This window comes from Colius striatus, chromosome 7 (genome assembly GCF_028858725.1).
Source record: "Colius striatus isolate bColStr4 chromosome 7, bColStr4.1.hap1, whole genome shotgun sequence".
Taxonomy (NCBI): Eukaryota; Metazoa; Chordata; class Aves; order Coliiformes; family Coliidae; genus Colius; species Colius striatus.
Genome location: NC_084765.1, coordinates 3,834,442 through 3,860,549, shown reverse-complemented (window position 1 = coordinate 3,860,549; position 26,108 = coordinate 3,834,442). Strand labels below are relative to the sequence as shown.

The 26,108-nt window shown below is 39.9% G+C and overlaps 1 protein-coding gene across 2 annotated transcripts in view; it reads right to left on the bottom strand.

The window, feature by feature from the left end:
• The window catches only part of NAV2 (neuron navigator 2), a 384,880-nt gene that overhangs the window by 72,302 nt on the left and 286,470 nt on the right, over positions 1–26,108 (bottom strand). For both annotated transcript variants that reach the window (XM_061999098.1, XM_061999097.1), the window contains exon 11: positions 14,227–14,349. In XM_061999098.1, coding sequence (XP_061855082.1) covers positions 14,227–14,349 — 123 coding nt within the window. The remainder of the gene's footprint in view (positions 1–14,226; positions 14,350–26,108) is intronic.

The window sequence follows — 26,108 nt, the reverse complement described above, 5'->3', positions numbered from 1 at the left end:
GGGTGTCATCATTTGTACAGCTAGACACTCTCATCCAAAGGGCCATCTTCTACTTGTCTTATTCTTTTAAGTTAGAAGGGCAGCAGGACAAGTGGGAACTTTCAATTAGACATAATGAAATGAAAAATTCTAGGCATCCAGGTGATGTGTGGGAAAGGAAGAGAAGAAAGAATACATGGAGCTACCCTTCAGACCCACCTCAATAAAGTCCAGTCTTCCTAATGGTCTCAAACACTGCAGTCACAAGATGCAAACTGATCTTATATAAACATTGCTCTGATTCATGTGCTCAAAAACTTTGTGCTCTTGTATAGAGGCACAGCAATATACACAAGCATGCAGCCAGTAATATGCCAACACAGAGTTAATTATTATCCTGCACTATTACATTATGCATTCATGCACTCTTTTGTTTAATTTTATTTTCATTACAATCAAGTGCAACACAGATGTTGTCGTTGCCAGAAGTGACACTAATCCTGGGCTTCTTCCCTACAGGCCTGTGGTATGCCTGGCTATCTCCAAGGTCCAACTCTGCTGTGCACTGTGTTACCTATTTATCTGCACTCCGAAAATTTGCAGTATGCATTGAAGAGATGCATCATTTTATAAGCTAAGGACAAAACCTAAGATGTGCACTATTGGCTCTGTGTACAGTGTAATTAACATGCATATAATCTGTATGCAAATCATGGTATTGAAAATACTGACTATTAGCATAACAAGTCCTTATTATTTATTGAGATGCAACTCAAGCAGGCATCCCGCTGGGGTCTAACATCCTTCCTTTAAACAGCACCATCTTTTCTTTCTTCCTTTACACATTCTTCTCTCCTCTTGATGATTAACAGCACAGAAAACAAGGAGACTCCCTTCTGTGCCTTTGTTTAAAGGGGGAAATCTTGTGTGTTTAATTGCCCTCGAGCATCTGATCCAGTTCAAAGCTCAGCAGAGCCTCTCCTGTGGTGCTACATTCCCCTCCCACCCCCATGATCACTGAACTGCAGGTTGTTTAAATGATCCTTTAATATATGCAACTTCACCTACATTATCTCTCTATAATTCTTAACTGATAAAAAGTTAAAAGCAGTCAGGCTTCTTTTTCTTTTTCAGCTTTTTAAAGGAATAAAGAGGGAGAAAACAAAAGCCTAACTGTGCAAAGTCATAAACCTCTTCAAAGTCATGCCACCCTTCTCCTATCGTACTTCAGATGAATTTAACCTTTTAATCATTGCAGCCATGAAGTGCAACACAAAAGCACAATTATACTTTTTCTTTTGGTAGGTTTGAGCAAAGCTTTCTTGCTGGACCAGATCTTTTAGCTCTGTCTGCTGAGAGGTCTGTCTCATGGATGCTGGCACTGTTTCCTTGCTCCACTCCCTACACTACAGAAGTCCTGAGGTCTCGAGGTCTCTGCAGGACACTTGAACCTTTCCTAGCATTCCTATAAGAGCAGAATTTGGCAAACTTGTTCCTTGCCCAGTAATTCCTTCCCCAGCCCCAGCCCTGCTGGGTTTTATACTGCATGTTTGTTCTCTCTGAGGCTACACCCTCTACACTTCAGAGATGGCCGTGTTACAGTAATGAAATAATTAGCAGGGGGAATGATTTCAATTATTTATCATTTTGCCAAAATTGAGCTGCTTGGCCTGAAGTTTTTCAAACCGCATGCCAACCTAAGGAGGGATTTTGGTGTAAAAACAACACATTCTGAGTATCATTAGAAAATAGACACGATTTTACGTTTCAGTTATATTCCCTGAGAAACCCTGGCTTGCAGTACACATTTTTTATTTGGCTTTGGATGGCCCTGGAGAATAGGAACAATGACAGAAGGGAAGCAGAGTTGTATGAGAGTGAGTGGACAAAAGAAAAGGAAAGCAAAACCAAATTTAGATGGAAAGTGAAGTCGATAGCTGGGACCTGCTGCACAAAAGCAACAGAATTTGGGATGAGAAGACTCAAGTGGGGCTGAAGAAGGGGAAAACAGGTGTGAGACAAACTAGGAGGGGAATATCAGAACTGAAATTGGCTGTAAATACACTTTTTGATATAACCTTTCATGGTGGGATTTTTTTTCTTTTTATGACTGCTATTTGACTGCAGGAGACAGATCAGGTACAGAGGTGGATCACTGCTCTACCACAGAATCCCAAGGGTTGGAAGGGACCTTGAAAGCTCATCCAGTCCAACCCCCCTGCCAGAGCAGGGCCACCTACAGTAGGTCACACAGGAACTGGTCCAGGTGGGGTTTGAGAAGGAGAGGAGACTCTACAACCCATCTGAGCAGCCCCTTCCAGTGCTCCCTCACCTGAACAGGGAAGAAATGCTTTTGTACTTCTTTGGAACCTCTTATGTTCAGTTTATTATAGCCCCTAGTCCTATCATTGGTCATCACTGAGAAGAGCCTGGCTCCATCCTCCTGACACCCACCGCTGTTACATGAGGATCCAGTGCCTGCTTTGTTACAGCAGGTGAGACTCTGCACAAATGGGACTCGATTGTTTGTTAATGATATTTTGCAATACATATGTAAGCCCAAATTGTTTCCTGCCACTCATTCTTTGAGCTCCTCAGAATCTAGTAAGCCTACTTTCTACCAAACACAACACCCTTACACCACAGTGGTGACACAAAAGTGGCTTAGAAGCAGTAACTGGAATCCATCTGGAAATCTGTTTTGTTAAAAGTAAGTTTTAAGGCACCTTCTCCCCTCCCCTGCTTTGGCAAGCTTTAGCTAGAACTCTCAAACTGCCGTTTCTGCTGCCACTGCAGGAATGCTTTAGAGATGGTTTGGAATTTTTTGATTAGCTGGTTTATTAAAAAATGTAACTCTTCACTAAGAAGACTCCCTTGGACCCCTGGCTAATTTTCATAGTTAAATCATCCAGGGGAGATGTGGGAGTTCAAGGACTTCAACCTTAATTCTTTTCATCCTACTTCTGTGGCCTGATAGGTCCATAATAGCCAAGAGTCTACTTAACACCTTTCAATAGCTTGTGTTGATATAATTTCCAGCAACTAATTTGGCAGAAGAGACAGAGAGAAATATTCTTAAAGAAACAATCCAAATAGAAGAGGCCAAAACTGAGATCCCTGCTCCAATCAGGCACAGCAGAGACCTCAGTTTGCCTTTTTACGTTAGAACGTTAATGACTGTATCACTACTCTGTAGGGAAAAACAAGAACAAAACCCAAACCCTCGTCTTCTGTTTTATCCTGGTGCAATAATGGAATGCAAATAATTAATTTTAAACCAGCATGTCATCTCTCTGTCTTATTTCACCATTGGCAGAATGTGGCCATCTTGTTAAGGCTGAGCTGTGAAATGGTGTCTATTAGAGACTTAATATAAACTAGTACCAATAAAGAGCTCTATTTCAGTGAATTCCTCCAGAGTTAAGGTCATTAGATATCTTTATTTAGAGGCTTTAATGAAGTGAACTGCACACATGGAATGAAAGGATAAAAATCACTAGATATATCCCCCTCAAATAAAAGAACAATAGTTACCTTAATGTAAGCATTCATATTTTGAATGGTAACAGGCACACCTAAATAACTACTAGGAAAGTCCTTGCCTTCAGTATTACTAATGAAATAAAGATTTATCTAGAAAATCCTTCTTTGGTTATCGACAACACTTTCCCTCCGATGTGTGATTTGGTTTGTAGAGATTGTTTTAAAGACATAAAGGACAAAGTTTATGAATAATTTATAAGTCAATAAGTGCCAGAGAAGTCTTTCTTATACTCACTCAGTGTTTTACTTGTCTCCCTTGAACCCAATTCTACTCCAGTTATAGCTCCAATTCACTTCTGTTTCTGAAAATGTCCAAAGAAAATTTCGTTCTCCTCTCATGATCTCACCCAGCCTTTCTTAGCCAAGTTCTAAGTTACCTTTGGCTCTCTTTTTTTTCTTTCTGAAATAATCCCTTGTTCCTAAATGGTTTGATAACATATACATTGCCATAATAAACTTCACTGTATTGCCATGTATTGCAAGCTCCATCATTCCAATGGTGTTTAAAAGGGAAATCAAGAGACTGATGTCATTAAACAAGAGGAGGGTATCCAGGGTAGTGAGTGACTTTAAGATTCAAACACATTTCACGGATGAAGTTTGGTTTCAGTAATTTGTGGAGGACAAAGGTAAGCACAAGGAAAGCCCACTACTGAAAGCATAATGCTTCACTTGGAAAGAGGTAAACAGCTGCAAGAGAAAACAATTTGGTGGAGAAGAGGGGATGGATGATGTAGGAAAGGTAAAGTAATTGGGTCAGGTATGATTGGAATTGTGGTGGTGGAGAGAGGTGAAAAACATATGGTATGACTCACAGGAAAGAATGATTATCAGTCACATGTTTAGCTCATTACAGCTAATGTAAAGTCAGCCCATAAAAACATGGTGAGAAAGAAGCAGAATGTTGCTAAAATGGAGAACTGGTTGCAGAAAGGGACCCAAACTCTAAGCCACAGCGTGGAAGGCATCTCCGGCTCTTGGTGCTGGAGGTCAAACCACCAGCATGCTTTCATCAAAAGGAATAACAAGCAAATTGTTGGTGCCATATGGCATTTTTGCTTTTAGTCTATATTTAAAAAAAAAAAGACAAAAAAGAGAAGGAAAAAAGGGCACTGGTTATTGTTAGAAGCCAATAAAGAATTTCAATAGAAATTAAGAGCACAGACCCATTCTTATCTAGACTTCGGTTAGAAATCACAATTTCAGAAAATCTCTTTTGCATGCATATTTAAGACATTGGACACGTATAAAGGCAGATTTCTTGCCACCACTTGATCCATTTCATCAGTCCTATGGTTCAGAAATGCTCTTGAAGCATGTCTCTCTATGTAGGAGCTGATAGAGATTACACACAGTCCCAAAATATGGATTAAGTGGAATATAAGGCTTCCCTGGATTAACATAACCTCTGTGAACTTCAGTTGGCACAGGATACTCATATTTCTTTCCCATGGACTCATGGTGGCAATTCTTCCTTCTCCCTCTTCTACTGTACAGTTGTCTACAAATGCATCTCTAGCTATTTTCTGATAACATTCTGTTTATCCCTTCTGCATTCCAAACGGTTCCAAGTTTTGCAAATGCAACATTCCGTTTCGGTCATCTCTGAAAACTGGAATCTTTGCACAGAAATGCAAATGAAACATAAAACGATGCATGTGCATATCAGATCGTATCGAATAACATCAATAGTTTCAAAGAGATGTTTAAGGCATTAAGTCATGTAACGAAGAGTATTTCTAGCTGCAAGTTCCAGAACAAGAATAAATCAGTCTTGACAATGAACATGGAAAGAGGGAATAAAACCTTCTTGAAAGCTCAAGGTGGTTCGCTCATTTCCCTCAAACCAAAACGAATGAATTAGCTGATAGAGATGAAAATTAACTTAAACTAACAACATAATCAGAGAAGATAAACTTTAAAGTTAAAATTAGATTAAGAAGATAAAAGTATTACTTGGGGCTGATGAGAGCACATGGTAACTCCACAGTAGCTGCTGAGCTGAGCCTTTGCCAGTTAAAAACAAGGAAAAAAAATTATATAGTTAAAAAGAGCTGACCTCAGCTCGTGGACTTTGCACAGGCATTAATCAGCCTCCCAACATTTAGCACTGATCCTCTGGCTACTTATTGACCATGTATACCTGGACACACATAATCACAGCCTCTGGCAATGTGGTAGTTACTCAGGCTCCCTGTGCTAACTCTGCACATAGGTTTCGCACTGTTCCAATGCCACTTACATCAAATTAATGAGTCTCAAATTGCAGCAATCAGTGTTAATAAAATTAGATGTTTTATTTTTAGTGAGAATATAAAAAACTTTTACTAACAAAAACAAATTACACACTTTCTTATAATACTGCTGTAACAGCACAGTGCAGCTCCAAGTGTTTCCACTGTAGAGTATGCAATTATTTATCCTGGCCAGATGTATATTTAACTGTATATGCTTAGGCAACATAAGTCTACCACGTGAAAGCCTTAATGCCTGTTTATATAATAGCAGAGGTTTTAAGCCCCATGGAGCTGCCCTAACACTGGGCTGTTTAAGCCTCAGGATGCTGGGGCTCAACTCAGAAAGATCAGGAGCCAAGTGACTACTTGTTCTGTTAAGTCTCAACTTCACTGTGAATTCTATTAGCTGTCATAAAAAAGGTCACAAAGTCACCTTATCATACTGCTGGAAAATCCCTATACCATGAGGAAGCTGAGGAATGGAGAAGAGCAGAACAGGACTTAGAGATAAGAAGGGTACGGACCCACACCCAATATGGAATAGCTTGTTGGTCACCAAGGAAGTTATCATGACACCAAGGAATGGCCTAATACAAACGCAGTAGCTTCAGGAATCCCAAGGCAATGAAAATACAATTGTAAACTTTTTGTCCCTGCCATTCCACTCCCTTAGCACTCCTGGCAAAATGCAGCAGAGCTGCTCTCCAGAGCTGGAAAGTCCTTCCAGTGGGGACAGATGCTCATTCTATGTGGCTCACACACCCTGATTTACAACACACGTATGTGTGTAGACATACATTGGAAATGAGACATTCCCTTCTTAATGATAACCCAGTTATAGTTGGTAGCTGAGGTCTGAGAGAAGCGTGTGCAGCTCTTTCTGAAGTGCCATGGAAACAGAGAGTGAGCTATCATTTTATCTGAACTTATCTTCTACCTCCGTGAGTGCCAGGTCAGGGACACTTTCGTTTCTCTTGCCATCAGTCAACCCAAAAGTATCCCCCTTACGTCATTACCTTCTTAACACAGGAGCTGCCATTCAGGACAGCAGAAGGAGATAACTGCTCATGAAACAGATAGCATTTTAAATCTGAGCTCAGAGCTGTGGGTACCTTCTGCCACTGTGCTGTGGATGTATAATGGATATACAGAACTATTAGTACTATCCAACAGTAAACATTTCAGTTAGCTGTCCAAATTAGGAGTCTCATTTCCCTGTGAAGGAAATGGATCAAAGCATTTGGATATCCTGAATTCCTTGGGAGGTTCTCACTGATGAAATAGAAGGTGTCCCTCACCCCATCCGCAGTAACATGTTTTAAAGCTCTTCACTGGAAGGGACAAGAACTAGGAATAAATGACTATTCAAGAAACATAATTGCTAAAGGAAAAACAACCCCAAAATGCCATTATAACTCAGGACAACATGCAGGAACATGTGCATCTTATATTTTTACTCAGAACTTGGGTATCATTTTCCAAACAATTCAACTACATGAAATATTCAACCACTAAACAGAAAGCTTAGATCCTGACTACTAACAGTAATATTTCAGTTAAAATATAAGCTAATACTAATACAATATTATTATAATCAGAAGAGAATACATGGCTGTAGGACAGAAGCAAAACCACTAATTTAAAATTCTAATGAAATGTACAACTACGGACAACTCCAAAGCCCCAACAAACTAAAATGGGCAAACAAATATGAAAGAGTCAATCTTCAGGGTTTTGGTAATGAGACATCTGGTAATTCACAGACCGTTTGAAAGAATCATCTGTCTTAAAATTTTCTTTACAGCCACAATGAGCTTCAAACAGCCCCAAACTGAGATTCTTCTTTTGGAGTCTGACAGCTGTCTGCTATTAGTTTTATCTATTCAATCTCCAAATCCCAAACTCAGAGGTTACTGGTGTAGGTCAGTTGTGAGACTATGTTGACTCTCTTGCCATTCGACATGGAAAACCAAATAACAAAGTCTTCACTATGTCAGCAAGCATTTCACATTCTTCGGTTTGTCATGCAAAGCACAAAGACCCTGATACAGTTTAAAATGGTCTTTGTATCTACAATCTTGTTTACCCTTGGAATACAAGCTTAGTTTCCCACATGCCTAAAGTGTTTTAAAAGCCACTTCATACAACAGAAAAGACAGTGCTAATCTCTAGCAATGGAACTAGAATTATTGAGGGTTTCAGAGGAGCCTCCAAACCAGCAGATAGATCATATACTTGGGCACATAAAGTGGATGTGTATGAAAGGACACGTCACCTGAAGAAAATCTAGTTCCAGTGGTGCAGGAACACGATTTTGCCATCGCTACCTAGCTGCAACTTATTCTTATGCTACTCAAATTAAGCAGTTTTTCCTATTTCCACAGAATCAGTACCCACAATTTTGGTAAAGGTAAGATCCCTTCACCTGTACACACACCACAGTGCAGCCTTCCAGGGGAAGTGACAAACTGACCTCAGGGGGATATATGTGCAACAACAAAGTCCTAACTTAGCCATGATGAGTTGCTCCCTTGAGGGCACCTGCCACCTTCAATTAGCTTTGTAGTAAAGTTCAGCTCCTGGCTTAAGCATTTGAATTAGATGCTAGAGCAGAGAGGTGTAAATGCTCCTTAAAATACAAAGGAATGCAGAATCATAATCACAGCCAGGAAAGCAATCACAGGACACAAAGGAAAAAAGTTTCAACAAACAAAAAATACAGTTCCTAAAGCCCAGAAACAGCTTATCTCTTCAGTGTTTACATCTAAGCAAAAATGGGAGGAACCCTTCTGAGGAAGGGGCTTAATATTACAGTCACAGTCAAGCATGTAAAGACTGCTTCACCTACTAACTTTGGAGGAAACTCTTTGTAACTGCAGTGTTCAGTCTGGTTGCTTTCCAGTGTCCGGTGGTAGAACCACATCTCTCCACTGGAAGAAAGGGGGGTGGGGGGGAAGGCACAAAGTTGAGAAGAACCTGGTTACCCAAGGGGGACAATTCTTACACAGCCACTTCCATCTCTGACCTCTCCGTTCTCATCCTCAAGGGAGTTCTATAAACCATCTTCAAAGAGTAAACCAAATAATAACTGGTGGGTAAACAAAGATTCAATAATGACACAGACTTTACAGCCTGTAAGAATTTGCTCCCTCTCCCCAGCTAACCCCTCCATGTTACAGAGGTCATAAATCATCCATCTCTCTCTTTTCTACAGCATACAAACATTCTACCATGCCTTTCCTTGCTAAATCTTCCTCTGCTTTGTAGGCATTGTCTGTCTTTAGGAGTTAGTCTGAATCAGTAATACATCCTGGTAAATGTACAGCAACTTTTCTTCAACTGGTATTTAGTAGGGAAAATTCTTGATTCTGTTTTAGAGCTGAAGGAGAGTTTACCTGCACAGAAGTGTCATATTTATCCCAGTGAAACAGATCTGGCAAAAGCCATTGCTTCCCTTGACTAACCTTACCTTGTTTGGAAAGAGAATGTCTTTTTGGTTTTTCCCCTTTTGGTCCTGCTAATTCCAGCCCTCAGGTACAGCTACCATACCTTTGCTTTCAACTGCTATTTGTTGCTTAACTTTGCAATTACTTTATGTAACCTAAAACCACTTTGGATTACAGCTTGTGAAAAGATTCCTTGGAAAATAAAAGTATACGGTATTGTGATTCTAATCAGCAGATCCCAAGGCCATAAACTTCAAAGAATCTTTGCAATGTGAATTTCCCTGTTTCTTCGAGTCAGTTTTCAAGAGAAATGTGGTCTCTTTCAAAGACAGATAGGTATCTATAGGTACCAATGTACAACTTGCATATTTAGAAGCAGTAGTATTTTTTCTAACTTAGTGATAAAACTCAAGCAGATGGTCAAGTAGGGCAGAAGAGCTGTTAGGCATGAAGAATTTCACCAGTCCTGTGACTCTGCTGTTGAGCAAGTATAGGGGCATGTATTTACAAACTGCAGTGACTCACAGCACAGATACAGCCAGCAATGAATGCTCAGGTGTTGGCACTTTTTCATCTACATTACCTTAAAACAATTTAGAGACTTTTAAATTGTTTTCTAGCAAACAATGCTTACTAAGACTATGACCTTTATATAGGGGTGTTCCACTGCCCACTGCAAAGAAAAAGAATGGGAAAAGTAGAACTAAAACTAACTGTCATTATTTTAATCAAGACAAGTGAACGCAAGTACAATCACTAGGGCTTCCTGGAAAGTGAAGGAACTGTGAAATGATAGCATGAAATCTTCCTGGTAACAGCTTGGCAGCAACTTACTTAGCTGAGAACTCCTGAGGTCTATAGATGATTTCAATGGATATAGTTACTCCTACTCCTGACAGAAAGAACATCCTCCCTCCACAAATCCATTCCCATAAAACACCAGACAAATCCTCCTGCAAGTGCATTTACTGTGAAACTCCACAAACACTTATGTCAACACTCCTGAGGGAGCATTGCAGGAGTAGGAGATGCTGTGGGGGAAGGAGATGATGGGAATTCCACTGCCATTACAATGCAGGAATATCTATTTCCAGGTATTTTTATAACAGTTGGGTCCATCTGAAGTTTAAGATATATCCCAGTCATCTTTTAACATTTTAAGACAACGGTCATCCACTTTATGTGTCTATTCCAAACAGATTTTCTGGTTTTCCCCTTTTCTTACTCATCATGCTGTCACTGCTAGAGCAGCAAAACTGCAGTAATGATGAGATAGGCAGTAATGGGGTAGTATTGCAATTAGATATTCTCTGTGAATGGAGGACTTAACTCCTCATCTGTAATTCTGCATCAGCACCATGTCTGTAATTCTGCTTTCAGTGGAAGTTGTCTCCTTCCAAAAGCATTGACATCTCCTTCTTTCCTCACTTCTCAGAACAACATTGCCCCCAACTTGATGACTTGCTTCAACTTGCTTTTCACCTCTTCTGAACTGTGATCCAAGTTCCTATGGTTATGCAGGCAGTCCAACAGTCTCCCTCCAACACTGAGCAAGTAACCCATTGTTTTCAGTAATCTCATCGCTCTAACTGGAGTCAAGAAATTAAACTGCAGTTAGTGAATTTAAATATACTTAAGTCAAAGGGTTTCACTCCACAAATGAATGTGAAACATTGTCTGTTGTCCAAGAGACATATAAATAACCTCAACATGTTTTTATACAATGCAAAATAACAGCAAAATACTGCTCTTCAGCTATTTTTGAAAGCTGTAATTGTTACCATTTGGAGAAATTACTGTAATTCATAGCATCTGAAAAAAGCTGCATTCAATGATATTCTTATTAATAGTGATGTATCCGTGCTCTGCATGGAATGTCCTCTGGCTTTCTTCTCAGTTTCTGCTTCATTTCCAATTCTTCCTTCCTGTCTATCTCCTCTCCTGGTTCCAGTATCCTCTGGGATTGTCCAAAAACCTTGCCAGAAGCAGGAAATGCTACCAAAATGCTACTGACTGCCAGGAGCTCGCTTCAGATCCAAATCTTTCTATGAGTTAAACTGAATATGGTCTTGTTTTTAACTGAATATGCAAGACCATCACTGTAGTCGTCATAGAGCTGAGCCATGATACAGTAACACTCTTGAAGAACATGTTCAACATCTGAGCTGTGTTTTACCTACAGTCCACCAATGTCATAGATGTTGGAAGTACCAAGAAAACTTAATCTGCTATCTGATGAGATGGGTCCTCATAGGCAGAAGCTGGGAAGATCTTTTTATGCCTTGTGCTCTTATGCGAAGACATTAAATCACGCAACATAGAATTAAACTGTTGTCAAGCAATCTAAGCTAATCATGCTAAGTAGCTACTTAAGCACTTCACCACTGAGGATGTTTTAACAAGTCATATAGACATTTCCCTAATAACAGCATTAAAGTTATTCTTGACAAGCTCACATTCATTAAACGTAGTCTCCTGTTCAAGATGTGATAAATCAGCACAGGTTTGAATTATCTTCCCCAAAATAATAGGTTATGCAAGTAAGCAATTACAGAAAGATTTACCCACATCTAAGTTTTAAACTTCCTCCCTCTTATCTATATGTATTCATAAATGCATGTTACATATATGAAAGGACAGAATTTAGTCTCAGATCAAGCAGCTGCTCCTGACAATGTGAAATCTATTGAAATAACCAGATGGTATACACCAAGTCCATATATATAGAAGAGACAAAACCATAGGTGGCTAATTTGCAACCTTTAAGAAAAATCACAGCCTAAACAAAAAGCCTAATGCCTTTTTGTCATTAAAAATGCCTTTGTTCTATGGAAACACAAATTGTCTCAAAGTGAATAAATAAGCTCAGCTGTGTTGTGCAACGATTCCATTAACCTTGCAATCAAGCATTAAATTGAATTGCCTTGTTTGGATTTCCCTGCTGCAGGGTAAAATGTACCTTCTAGGTCTGTGCTTTATGTTACCAGAGCCAACGAATAAAAGCTTCACAACTAAACTTCTACAATTAATAACACAAGAAACTAAACAAGTAAGCATACAGCAAAAAAATTCCTCTGATAACTCTGTAATGATTAACCTTCTACTCAAAGGTTCACAGCCTTTCACACACGTGCTCCCATGCATTCAATTAACATCTGCTTTGAACAAGTTAAATGCAAGCTTCATACGTTCTCTAGGTGTACCAATAAATCAGCTCAGCACTCCTGCCTGCTGCTTCATTCACAGAATGAAGAAAGCAATTCATTGCTGCCCTGTTGGACTCAACTCCTTTTCCTTATGCCAGTTTTCATCCTGGAAAACTGCCGTTCAAGATTAATATTTTGTTTAAACTGCACACACGGTCACCCAGCAGCCAAAGAAGAGCTATTTTTAAATCACTGCCCTATTGTCAGGAAACTCTAACCTACTGTATAAGGTGAGGAGACTTTCTTTCTAAATAAAAAAGACTTAATCAAGACAACACATAACAATGTCACCAACTCTGGCACCAAGGCTAATTTTTCTGTGATCCTGTTTTGTAGGTAAATTACCAGCCACACAGAGTCTTTATTGTTTGTAAAGTCTGTTTCCTCCACGTCAACTGAAAGAGTGGTTTTCAAAGCTGAAACAATCGGTATAAACTAGGGATTACATTTCAGTGTGTCACAATCTCTTTCTAAGTGAGATATATTTAAATACACAAATAATCTCTTTTGTCGAATCAGTCCTCATGGTGTCTTCAGCAAATGAGCTTAGCAAATAAAACATGAAGATAATGTACATGCCAAGAAGAAGTTTAGCAAGCACAGGAAATACTGGACACTGAAAGGAATCAATGAGGAGGAATGTATCACTAGCTCTCCAGAAGGCTGTTACTTAAACAATAGTAGCATCTAGTTTAGACCAATTCTGTATTGTGCAGAGATAGCTTCTGTTTAAGTGGCAATGTTGAGAAGCCACAGTAACAGATGAGGATGATACTTGATGAGTCTTCAGTTGCATCACCACATGGCAATGACTTCACCCCCCAGTCAACCAGGAGTGAATGTCGGTGGCTGTGTCTGGGTTTCGAGTTGCAAATTTCAGAAAGCAATACGAGCTCTGAAAAATCCAGGCACATTTTACAACTGGCCAGCATATGTTGACTTAGTAATTGAAACTGAGATCCTCTGAAAGGTTTTAGTTTTTTTGTTTAGATTTACCGTCCTGCTCTTTACTGAGATCAAGAGAACACCAAAGCAAACATAATGTGACTTCCTTTGAAAACAAGGCTACATTACCCATCTCTTGTATTTCTTTAGTAATCCACCCATCACTATCAAGAAAGTATCAGTGGTATCAAACTCAGTCAACTGCATTACATCCCAGAAAAGTCTTATCGATAACGAAACAGAAAGAGAAGAACCCTTAGTCAGAAATTCATTCAAATCTAACTCAGAATCCATGTTTTATCCTTCGGGGCCCCTCAAGGAAGAAAAAGGATATGGTTCACTTACAACAACAGTAACACTCATCGTGCTTTGGGTTTGGAAGGGAAAGCAGCAGCTGTAGGCTGATGCCATTAGAAGCAAAAATATTTAACCAATTTATCTCAACTCCACCAGAATACAAGTTTCCTTACTGTCCACCTCCTCAGCTTTCTTTTTGATCACACTCCCATAACTATGGATTTTTAGTCCCCTAATTCTTGATCTTTGGCCATGAATATTCACACTGAATCACTAGACTCGGAAAAATCAGTGGAAATGAGAAGACAATTAGGTTCTTTTTCTGTCAAACACTATTAAAACAAAAGTTTTACATTTTCTTGTGCTGTGTCCTGTCCACACAAGTCCAGATGAGATTTCAGCCAGGCAACCAGAAGATATCAAGTCAATGTTTATCCTGACACCTCTGTGAACATATAACCTACCCTGGTGAAGCTTACACCCACGTATTCGGTATCTGAATTAATAAAGCTATTTCAGCTTGGAGATCCAACAGATATATGATATGCAAACATTTGCCGAGTGAGATCTTACCTGTCAGCATCCCCGAGTCCCAGTGATGTATTCCGCTGCATCGTCTCCCGCACGGCAGCCATGCCATCAGGCAGCCGGTTCAGCCTTCGGGTATAGAGCCCCAGACCACCATCGGTCATATATCTTTAAAACAGCAAAACAAGATGTCATCTTTAGCAAAACAACAACACTTTTAGATATTATGGTACCCCTTTCCCTTTCTTCTACATGTTTTTAATGGTATATTGCCATTTCCCCACTTGTATGCGAAGGATGTTACTCGGAATATGAAGCAAAGAGAACTATTCTTCATTGGATCAGAGTTATTTTTTGTCTCTCATCACTCTCTATTACATCTTGCACTTTGATCAGTAAGAATTGAATTTCAACATAACTGTGACAAAGGAGGAATATTTACATTTTATTAAGGATGATCTAGATGGAAGTAATTTAGTATTAGTGAATGTTACCAGGAATGATCCCTTCCTGTCCAAAAACTCCGTGGTTTATACCATCCTGAACTATTTTGTGTGGGCTAAAAGAAGATGATGGAAATTTCAACCCTTTAATAAGTTAACTAGAAAAATCACAGTGAATTCATCCTAGATTTTGGCAACAATCCATGAACAATGAGTATCGCGAGTTTATCGTGACAAATCAAAGTTGCAGCAGGAATCAAAAGTTCTTCTCAATCTTGTTTTGGCTCCTACCTTGTACTCTGTCTGAAATTGTGACCTAGAGACACTGCAATTGAAAGTGTTACTATTTTTAGGTATTAAGGAGTGCCAGGTGTATACACAATAGTCCATGAATCGCTATGATGGCACATCTTTAACTTTCCAGTTTAGACAAATGAAAACATGAATCTTAAAATGAACAGAGATGATACATGGCAGACAATAGATAGATGTTGTTGATCACCAGGATTAGTTCCTCACAATAATACACATTGTGTCATCCAGCATTGCTGCTGAAGTCTGCACCAATGCAGACAGCAACATCTGTCCTGTATAGTAGCTTCAGGATGTGATGGTAACCAAGGCAAGAAAATTTCCAAATCCCTACAATTACCCAGCACTTAGTTTATAAATAAATTATTTAAATATATCAAAATTGAAATTAAGAAATTACTCCAGTCTTTCCTTCTTGAATAACTTCTCAACAAGCTCCTCTACATCAACATCTCGATAACGTTTTAAACTATTTTGAGGCACTTCATGACAGGAGTAGGTAAATGAGTTCCAAGTGTCAAAACACAACAGGAGGATTTTTCTCTTGCTCCAGCTTCATTTCTTAAAGTATTTCTAACCACAGGTATATGTGAGCTAGCTTAAAACTCGAAAGGCAAGTCCCACTTGCCTCTCAGGATGTTGGCTTGGAGTGAGCTCTGTGCTACCACCACCGGTTTGTCAGCCCATGTACATCTACATAAGCAGCACTGACAGTTGCATAAACACATTGTAAAGGTTTTCACACACCTGAGGCTGAAGTAACTCTAAGAACTCTCTGGTGTACCATTGGACAGGTAACATACCTCAACGAGTTAGGAGCTGACAGGATTGTATCCTCTTTGAGTTACTCTTAGCAAATCAACAGCAGCACACAGAATAATATCCAGATACAGAGGACACTTTCCTCTTGCTTAAAGAAGGCACATAGCTTTTTCCCTAATAGCAAGAAACTCTCACCTGCAGCAAGAAAGGACTGACACTCCTATCTGCAGCCAGCAATGCCTCTGCTGCCAAGATGTTACTGCAACAGATGTACTTTTCCCAAGTCAGATTTGAGTACTACATTTATAAATATGGCATGGTAAAGGGTCCAGAAGCTTTGCACAGTCTGCTGGTTAGCGTTTCAGTTCAGTGTATAAATCTGTATGGGGCCTTCCCAGGAACAACTGAGGAGTTTCTCTGGAGAGTGTAACAAAGAGGTTGCTAAGCCTGTCAAGTCTGACACAAGAGTATTCGCTGTTCAGCAAATCTGTGGGGACACGATTCCTCAGCCTCATAAACAAAGACTGTAAAAAGCATGAGGAGCAGTTGTGCTGTAACTCATGTGGAATTTGCCTTAGGTCTAGCATTTTACATTTTGTTTGCCATAAGTTTAGAAATATTTTATCATGGAAGAATATTTTTTTTTCCTTAAGTGACTCAAATAAAAGAAAGGGAAAGAAAAGTGAAGCTTAGGACCATACTGTTATACAAACATGCAAACAGCATTTTGCTAAAGCACCTTAATGTACATCAGCTAATTGGTTTATTGCAGATACTTGTCTGCACACGAAGCATGTTCCTGAATGAACACCCATTGTACATGTACTGGAAAATGCAGCCTTTGTCTTTGCTGTCAGACTTCTGGCATATGACTAGTACTTTGGTAAAAATTGTCAGAAATGTTCTCCATATTTATTGCTCAGAAATGCATTATTTTCAAGAGTTAGCCACTTTGAAATCAATGGCAAGCCTTTTCACTAGCATCAAGAGATATCATTCTCTACATAGCACTTCAGCAAGCTGATAGATTATGTTAATTCTGCAGTTGCACCAAACCAAAAGCCAACAGCCAGATTTGGATTGGTTTTAAGCCCTCATAAACCTTACATAAATCAATGAATATGCCGTTGATGTCTTTGACAGCTAGACTGGGAGTTTTTGGAACCAAAGGTCTGTAAAAAAACCACACGCAGACAATGACTTTTACCCTCTATACCAATAGGCCAAATTTCTCACATGTCAGGACAATGCAAGATAGATTCTTGTATTTTGAAATAGGTTTGTGCAATCACAGATCGAAAGCTTTGTATCTTACTACGTGCAATATCCTCTGCCCAGGAATGTTTCATTCCAAAAAGATGCCAAAACCAACAACAGAACAGTGAGGTGAAAGAAGGAAAGGTACTAGGTTCTGAATTCTGTGGAGAAAGATGCATTTACAATGTACTTTAAAATAAATGAAAAAAAACACATTTTCTACTATCCATCGGTTAATATGGAGAAGATTAAAAGTTACTGGTGCCACAAACTTCCAGCCATTGCTTTTTTTCCCTCCTTCTCCACCCCTTCAACCTTAAAACTCTGTTAGCTCTCAGAAACTGTCTTGCCTTTATGAATGCAACATTATTACTGTCACGGATTTTTGCTTCATGAGAAAGGAGAATGTAATGAAGGCATATTTTTCTGAAGACAATCTTATAAGGTTTTACTCAGGGAGGAATGAAACCAGGAAATACTATCCTGCATGTGTGCAATTCTAGCAGTACTCAACACTACCTGGGATTTATTGCCCTACTATTCATCTACACAGTACAGAATACTGGTGTACTGGCCTCTCCTCTGCAAGCACCCATTGCAGTCCCAACAACTGTATGAGGCCACTTATCAATTAGGTGTCATTTCCTTGACTTTTCTTATTAAAAAACACGACAAATTTGTACTAGGTGCCTTGCTAGGTTCATGAACAGTAAGAACTCTGCAAGCACCACATTCAGTGCAAAAACAGGCATATGGAAGTGTTTGTCTTTCTGCCTCAAATTAAGAAAAAGTTTAAAGATATGATCAGTGAAAAAGCACACTATCCAGCCTCTGTGACTTTCATACAGATGAGTAAATTCTGCATGTTCAAAAAATGGACTTGCTTAGATGCTTTAGGAATGGTACCAACAGCCAGTGGGGAATGGCTGCCTTTAATGAAGCTGAATATAATAATACTTAATGAATGGACAGCAAGATGATGATGATGTTGCTTAAAAAGAAGTTTCTAATCTTTTCAGGAATTAGTGCTTGATAGTCATCTCTAAAGTTTCACCCTTCATCAGCAAGGAAACAAAATTAACCAAACTTCTTTGAAGATGAAAAGATTCAGGTTAGACAAGAGCAGTATTATGTTCCTCCAACACACAACTGGAGCTTACAGACCAATTTCTAGGTGACACTATTTTCCTGCAAGAAAGTGGCTGTCTTGTATTACAGGCATAAAGGCATTTGCTTTGGAGTTCCCTGGATAACCTGGACCTTTAAACTTCTCTTTTCTTTAGCCAAATACATCCTTTCTGTACCTCTAAAATTTTAAATGGCGTAATAAGTCCTTCCAAGTGCAATATTTTTAGGGTATTTCTGAGGTTGAAGTGATTTCCTGAAAGGCACACTGAAGAAACAGGAATGGGTTATGCCAGGGATCAGGAAAATCCAGCAGCCTGAGTCACTTCTGTCTGCACTCCCTGCTTACCCATGCGTACAGCCAGCCAACAGCACACCTACTTTTATGGTCTGACAACTCCACCACTTCATTTATATTCATTTCACTTAAGATATGAATATGAATTTTCCAATTTTGAAAACAGATAGCCAAAGGGATGGGCATTCTTCACTGAAGTATTAGGAAGAGAAGGAGGAGCAGGTAAGTCAGCAGTAGACAACACACTACACAAGCCTACCCTGATCTGCTCAGCATCAGATGGCTCTGTAATCCCAAATCCACAAGCAGGAGAGCAGCAACGTGCCCAAATATTGGAGCTGATTTCAGCAGCCCAGGTGCTCCTGCCATCTTCATGGTGATTTAGATCCAAGGTTAGTTTGGAAATAGCTGCCCAGGTGGCTCCTGTCAGAAGACTTGCCCAGCAACCCAGGTCTTGAAACTTCAGAAACAAAAAGCTTGAAACAACTAGAGCTTTTCGACTTTTCTATGTATCAACATTCACTTTGACACGCAAAAGTGTTCTCTTTTAGCTGCAGCTACAACACTTTTATCCTTAATGTTTTCCTGTAAATGTTTATTTTCACTAGGCTTCATCTGCCTCAACGAGATCAAAAGGCTCAACAAGTTTTTGAGTATCAAAGGAGGAGTCTAACTTTGCCAACTGCTGAAAAGCAAAAGCAGAAAATTCTCCACGTCTGGAAATATGATAAATGTGATAAAAATGATCCTGTTATTGCAACCAGGAATAGTTTTACATCTGATTTAAAAAGAAATGCTAGCCTAGGATGATGATAACACCAAATTTCTCAGTTTAGTATCAATTTGGTCGGCATGTCCCAGCATGACATTGGAATTAGACCATATGATCTTCCCTTGTCTTTCCCCTGCAGAGTCTTTCCATGCATTATTCTTGCCTGACTGCTCTCTGACACAATGCCCACCACACTGGCACAGCACTTGATCTCTCTAACCAGAGTTGAACATATATTCTGTTGACAAGCCTGTGGCTGGTTTAAATTCCATTCTTTGATCCACATGAATTTCAACAAAGGCATTTGGGAACAGGATTAGGTCTGCTAATGCAATGCCCAAACCCCTACCATTAGACCAAATATTACCTTTCAGGGTCACAGAAGCACAAATCCATTGATCATTTCATTGAAAACTTAATTTTATATTCAAGGCAGTCTATAACCTATAAATTAATCGTCTTTTATAATAATAGGAAACTATTTACAATTAAACTAAGGAATGAACTGTGAATTGTTTTGAAGATGCTCAAACCCAAACATGGAGTAAACCCAGAAAAAGCCCCAATAAATGACTTGCAGGCTCAAGTATCCTAATCACAGCTGGGAAAAAGGAGATACTGTTTCACTAATGGGTAAGAGAGGAAAAAAAAGAGATTATGTGAAACTTAATAAGTATATTTTAGTTTCATCATTTACTTGGAGAAACCTCTCACCTGTAAATCATTGATAATATGAATGGCAGCTGCTTATTCACACCGTCCAAATCAGTCTAGACACAAAACAAGCTCACCCCTGTTAACTACTTAATCCTGATTTCAGAAAAGACTCTTCTAGTATTTGATCCTCTTTCCAAAGCTCATTCACCTGCCTGCCAAGTGCACCTTAAGTGGAAATTCATCTGCCTCTCCAGGAAGAGGCTTGTGTCACCATCATTTCTAAAGCTCTTTTTACAAATCTATTCAGTCCATCCAAGATGACAACATGGCACTGAAAAATATCCATTTAAGGTAACTGGACTTTCAAAACCTACAGTTAGTTAAAATTATATTTACAGTTTTATATTAAATATTGACATCATTTTATACTCTCCCTGCTTGCCTTCATTTCCCTTTCCTTGGGCTGTTTAATAAGGAAAAAAAAAGACAGGTTAAAGCTTTCTTTACTCCTCTTCACCATGCCTGGAGTTCAACAGCCTTTCAGAAAAAAATGGAACACTGTATCTTGAAGGAGAACTCCGGCTATGACAATGAGACTCGAAATGCCAATATTAACAGCCCTCAAAGCAGGCTTCAAAGAATGCAGATGATCATCAATTCATGCTGCAAGAAGATAGCAAGACCTGAGAGAACTCGGATGCATCAAGAAGAGTGTGGCCAGCAGGTCAAGGGAGGTTCTTCTCCCTCTCTACTCTGCCCTGGTGAGGCCTCATCTGGAGTCCTGTGTCCAGTTCTGGGCTCCTCAGCTCAAGAGGGACAGGGAACTGCTGGAGAGAGTCCAGCACAGGGCCACCAAGATGATCAGGGGAATGGAACATCTTTCATACAAGGAAAGGCTGCAGGAACTGGGGCTGTTTAGTCTGGAGAAGAGGAGACTGAGGGAGGAGCTTATTAACATTTATAAATATCTAAAGGGTGGGTGTCAGGAGGTTGGGACATCCCTTTTTTCTACAGTAGCTAGCAACAGGACAAGGGGTAATGGGATGAAGCTGGAACACAAAAAGTTCCACTTAAACATAAGAAAAAACGATTTCACTGTTCAGGTGAGGGAGCCCTGGCACAGGCTGCCCAGAGGGGTTGTGGAGTCTCCTTCCTTGGAGGGCTTCAAGACCCGCCTGGACATGTTCTTATGTGACCTGATCTAGGTGACCCTGCTTCTGCAGGGGGGTTGGACTAGATGATCTCTAAAGGTCCCTTCCAACCCCTACCATTCTATGATTCTATGAACTCATGGTACAAAACTAAAACAGATCATGCCCAGATTTCACAGAGGAATTGGTCTTCAATGACTTTGCTATGAGATGCAAGGGTTTAATTAGAGCATTAGGACTTCATTAGGGTTGGAAGAATTGTTGCCCTTGCAAATGAATGATCAGCAAAAGCTTAGTTATATTTGAGAGGCAATCTTACTTGACTGTATTTATTGCTATTTCCCAAATTTCCTCCAAATTACTTCTCTAAGTTTGAGCTGGTTGAGTTTAATCTAGTAAAACCACTGAATCACTCCTAAATGATGTAATTGCTCTGAGTGTTGTCTGTATGCAAGAGTCAGACCACAGCAGATGCTAGTGCCTGGAGTTTATGGCAGAGCCCTTCTAGCCCAAATCTATGTTCAACATGCCCAGATTAAAAGTGAGCAGCACAAAAGGGTAATTAAGAAATTGATCCCTTCTCTATCTGAGGGGATTAAAATCACCATTAATTGTGTCACAGAATAATTCATCTGACAACTGGACTAAGCTAACACTAATGTTCTTCAGAGGATGGAAAAGGGCATCAGCCATTCCACTTATTGGTGCTGGGCCAGTGGGCAGTGAAACTCAGAACGGTCACTATGCTGGAACATTCACCCTTATGAAGGAGAGTAAATCACAGCACAATCATTTGGAAGGAGGAAGGACTAAGTTGTAGGGTGTTCCAACTCCCAGATGGTTTTTGAAATTTACCCTCCCATTTGGTAACATAAAATAAATGACCTGTCTTGGGAGAGGTGACCAGAGATGGCAACCTGACAAAAAGAACTAAATAAGACTAGAAAACATCCAAGTGGTCAGTCCTTTCAGATATGCAAGTGCCACTCTGGATGCCAGTGAAATATGGGTGGAAACTTGTTACTTAAGAGATGATGATGAGCACACTGACCAAGCACAGGCTGCCATTCTTCCTTGGAATCTATTTCAGTGAAAACCATAGAAATAAGCCCCAGAAGAAGTGATTCATTTTGAATAGTCCTCTTCAATTTTGTTAGGGAGAGAAATGACACATGACCAAAGAGAAGTAACACAGAAGTGCTGCTTCTCTACAGCTTCTCAGCAGGGTCAACAGCAAAGAAAGTTACTCCAGAGTGACCTTTGAGTTTCTCATGCCTCTTCCTTTCCTGCAGACAATCCACATCAACAGTGTGTGTGACTGCATCTCCCTCTACTGGCTAATCCCAGAGTGGGACTGTATTTTGTCCTTTAGAAGCTCTCCTTTTGCTCAAATCACAAAAAGCTGTTGGCACTGAATCAGCAATTCAAACATAGCTGAGGTCTTTATTATAGAAACAAGTCCAGAGAGGGATAATGGCTATTAAATAGTATTTTGACAGTCACTGACAATAGGACTTCACTGTGAGGGTGAGGGAGCCCTGGCACAGGCTGCCCAGGGAGGGTGTGGAGTCTCCTTCTCTGGAGGTTTTCAGAACCCATCTGGACACATTCCTGTCTGACCTGATCTAAGTGGACCTGCTTTGGCAGAGGGGTTGGACTGGATGATCTCTTAAGGTCCCTTCCATTCTGTGACTTTGTGATTCTGTGACTGTATGTACAAGTAAACAAAAAATACAAACACACTACAACTTGTGGCATTTGTTTTACTGAAAAACACTACATATGGCCTAATGTGGCCCTTTTAGCAGTATATTGAATAAAAAGCTTAATTTCAGATGTTCTTTAAGGTTATGACTTGCAGGCCTATGATGTCTTCCTATGCTGAACTCTACACTGAAGAAAAGTTCTATGGAAGCATGTTATCTGAGATATCATTTGTGATATCAAACACTGTTTCACTGATGAAGCTGACACCAGAACTATTCCTGAACTGGGTGCAATATTTAAGAATATTTAAAATAATATTTCCTCCATGTCTCCTTTAAATATCATCAACTACAGTTCATGGAATGATTTTGATTTAAACACTGCCATAATTTTTTTCTTTTCATTCTCACAGAATCAGGACAGTTAGGACTTGAAATCCAAAAAGTAGTTATGAACTAGCTTCAACACAGTTTGTAAGTCCAGATTTCTTAATACCTTTTCATACAAATCAAAATTGTGAGTGTGCTTGCCTGATCCCTTCGTTATTTGTGTTAATTATCTATTTACCATATATAGCTACTATTCTGCAATGTACAAAAGATCAAAAAGTAAGCAGGCAGCTCTAGCAAGACAGCAGGCAGTTCAAATAAACACTCTGCTCAGGGAAGAAAAATGAAATAAACTTGCTAATGATTCTTAGTCCTGTTGAAGCGTTATAGCCATATAAGGAATGCAGTTTTACCCATCCACTCTATTCTTATGACTAAAATCATACTATTTAAAGAGTCATGTCCAGTAAAATGACTAACCAACTGTAACTCAAAAAAAAGATACAGGAAAAAAACCAGTGGCAATCACCATGGCAAAAAAAAAGGGTCAGAACAGACTACAGCTAGCATTGAATTAACGTACAAGGTGAACAGGTTCTCATTCAGACCACGAATTAACTGTTTCAGACAGCTTAAAAGGAAATGGTTTCTCTTAACTACTATTACCAAGAATGAATTCTCACTAGTAGCAAACTGCATAGTCCTCTTTTACTTTCTCTAAGACCTCAGCCCAAGTGAAGGTCTGTTATGCAACATGAGACTGACATCTGAAAACGATGCGTTGTTGTCTGATAAATGGAACAAAAATCAAGTTACTGTGCTGTAAGAATCCTCCAAATATCAATTGCACTTCAACATTTAATAAAATCAATCCTCAATTTCAGTTTTTCATATTGAACTCTTTTTTTTGGGCTACTAATAGATATAACTCCTAAATTTCAGCCTACAACAGAACACTTTTTCAGTGCTGGTTTTGGTCCCTGTTACTCAAGGGTGGACAGGCCTCTGCATCACAAAGATGAATTCTACCTAGAGCATATACTTTTGTGTGGGTTTGATTGCCCTGAGCAGAAGCATAGAGTAAAGCCCGATTCCCCAGCCCAGAGTGACCTGCTCTTCATTTTAGCATCCTTTCATCCATGTTCCCAATTCACCTGCTTCTAGAAAGACCCCTGGGGAGCATAAAGGATTGAATAAACAAGAAGGAATCATAATCCCATGAGCATCAAGCACACAAACACATTAAGGGGTTGTGGAAATAAAGATCACCAATGGGAATATATCAGCCCCAAAGCATTAAATAAATGGGGAGGTTAATAAAATGGATAAAAAAATCTGGTTCCCCTAACAGCTGCAGCACCTGCAGGAGGTGCCTGCAAGGAGAACTTTAGCACAGGGTCCCTGAATGTCGTGTGCAGGCTGAGCCCTTCTGTCCTCAGCAGTTCACTGCTAGGCTGGCTTGGTGAGGTGAAAGAGTCTCTATGTGATGCTTCTTAATGAGATCCACTGCAAAGAGTGAGCTTGGCATGCCTCAAAGGCCAGTTTGAGCATGCAGCAGACCCATGGTCCATGTGTGGGGCCACTCACTTCTGCCCTGCCTCAAAGTTTAGGCACTAGTGTGACTGAGCTGTCAAACCATCAGATCTACATTTTGTTGGAATATAGCTGGAACAACCACATTTCTCAAAAAACCCCAATGTTTTGACAAGCTGTGTTTGCAGACCCAAAGCCATTTCCTGACAAAATTCATGACCAGCAACAAATGGGAATGTCCATGCTGTTAATTCTGCACAGAAAGCTGCACACTAGGGTAATGAAAATGGGCAGAGGATTAATTAAATGAGAATATTCTGACCAACAGGTCTGTTGCTCCAGATAAAAAGGGAAATTAACTGTACATCTCACTAGAAAGGAGTGGGAGGGACAAGACAGGGACAAGAAGAGGTAGTTACGTGTATGTCAGTAGCTACATGGAGACTGAAGTGGACAAAGTCTTCTGAGACAGTTCTGGGCTTTGAGGTGCCACTTTCTGATGAGGCTCTAGAGCCTCCAGCTCAACCACCCACCAAAGGAGGTGGGTTGGGTGTTTACTCACCTCACACAACTCCTAGTCCTGTTGCTTTGTTATTTAGTTGATGGTTTAGCTCCCACAAGAAGACAGCTTCGTACCTTTGATCTGTCCCCTGGAGACTTGCTTAGTTTAAGAGATATTTTCTGCTCATTTGGAAAAGATACTCTTTCTAACCCTGTGAAAGCAATCCTGGTGTCTGCTAGAGCTCTGCTTGAGCAGGCTTATTGAAGGAGGCCAAACGAAACTTCCCATGACCCAGTACATCTCAGAGTAAGCATCAGGATCATAGGGCTAAAAGAGTTTATCTTGGCTATTACATTTATTTTGGCTGTAACAAATATTTTGGCTTCCTTCCCTATCAGTTTGCCAATGAAAACACAGATCCAAGGTTTTCAGGCTGCAGGATTGTAGCAATTCTGAAAAATGACAGTGAAACACATACCAGCTAATAAAGAGCTATTCATTCTACAAATGCCCTCTTGTGCTGCATTCCACACACTGTAACACAGCCTCTGGAAACACTGAGCCTGTTTGCCCTAACACTGATCTCAGAGACTTTGTTCTGGAGCAAGTCACACAGGTGCTTTCTGTACAAGCAACCTCTCCTGTTTCTAAGCGGTGTGTTATTCCTCTCCCACAAAGACATAGTGCAATCCAGGGTTCTTTTATTATTGGGAATAAACTGACATTGGGAAAGACAACTTAGAAAACAGGCTACCATAACATCTGTTCATACTGGAGATGGTAATCCAGCATTATTAGGTGTCAGTGAGATTCACCAAGGGTGACATCCTCATTTTTTAAATCTCTCTCCATTGATGTTAGGATTACATCCAATGCTGTTACTGCAATTCAATACTGTAATACTCCATTCTTGGGGAGTACACACACATAATCACACTCCACAGACCATGTAACCCCAACATTATGGGGCTGCTTCCAGGAACGTCCCTCCAAATGCCACTAGTGCAGCACATTGCCCAGCCTCGAAACAATGCACACAACCTGGAAATGGAGCTGGATCTTTCTGACAATGGATTGAC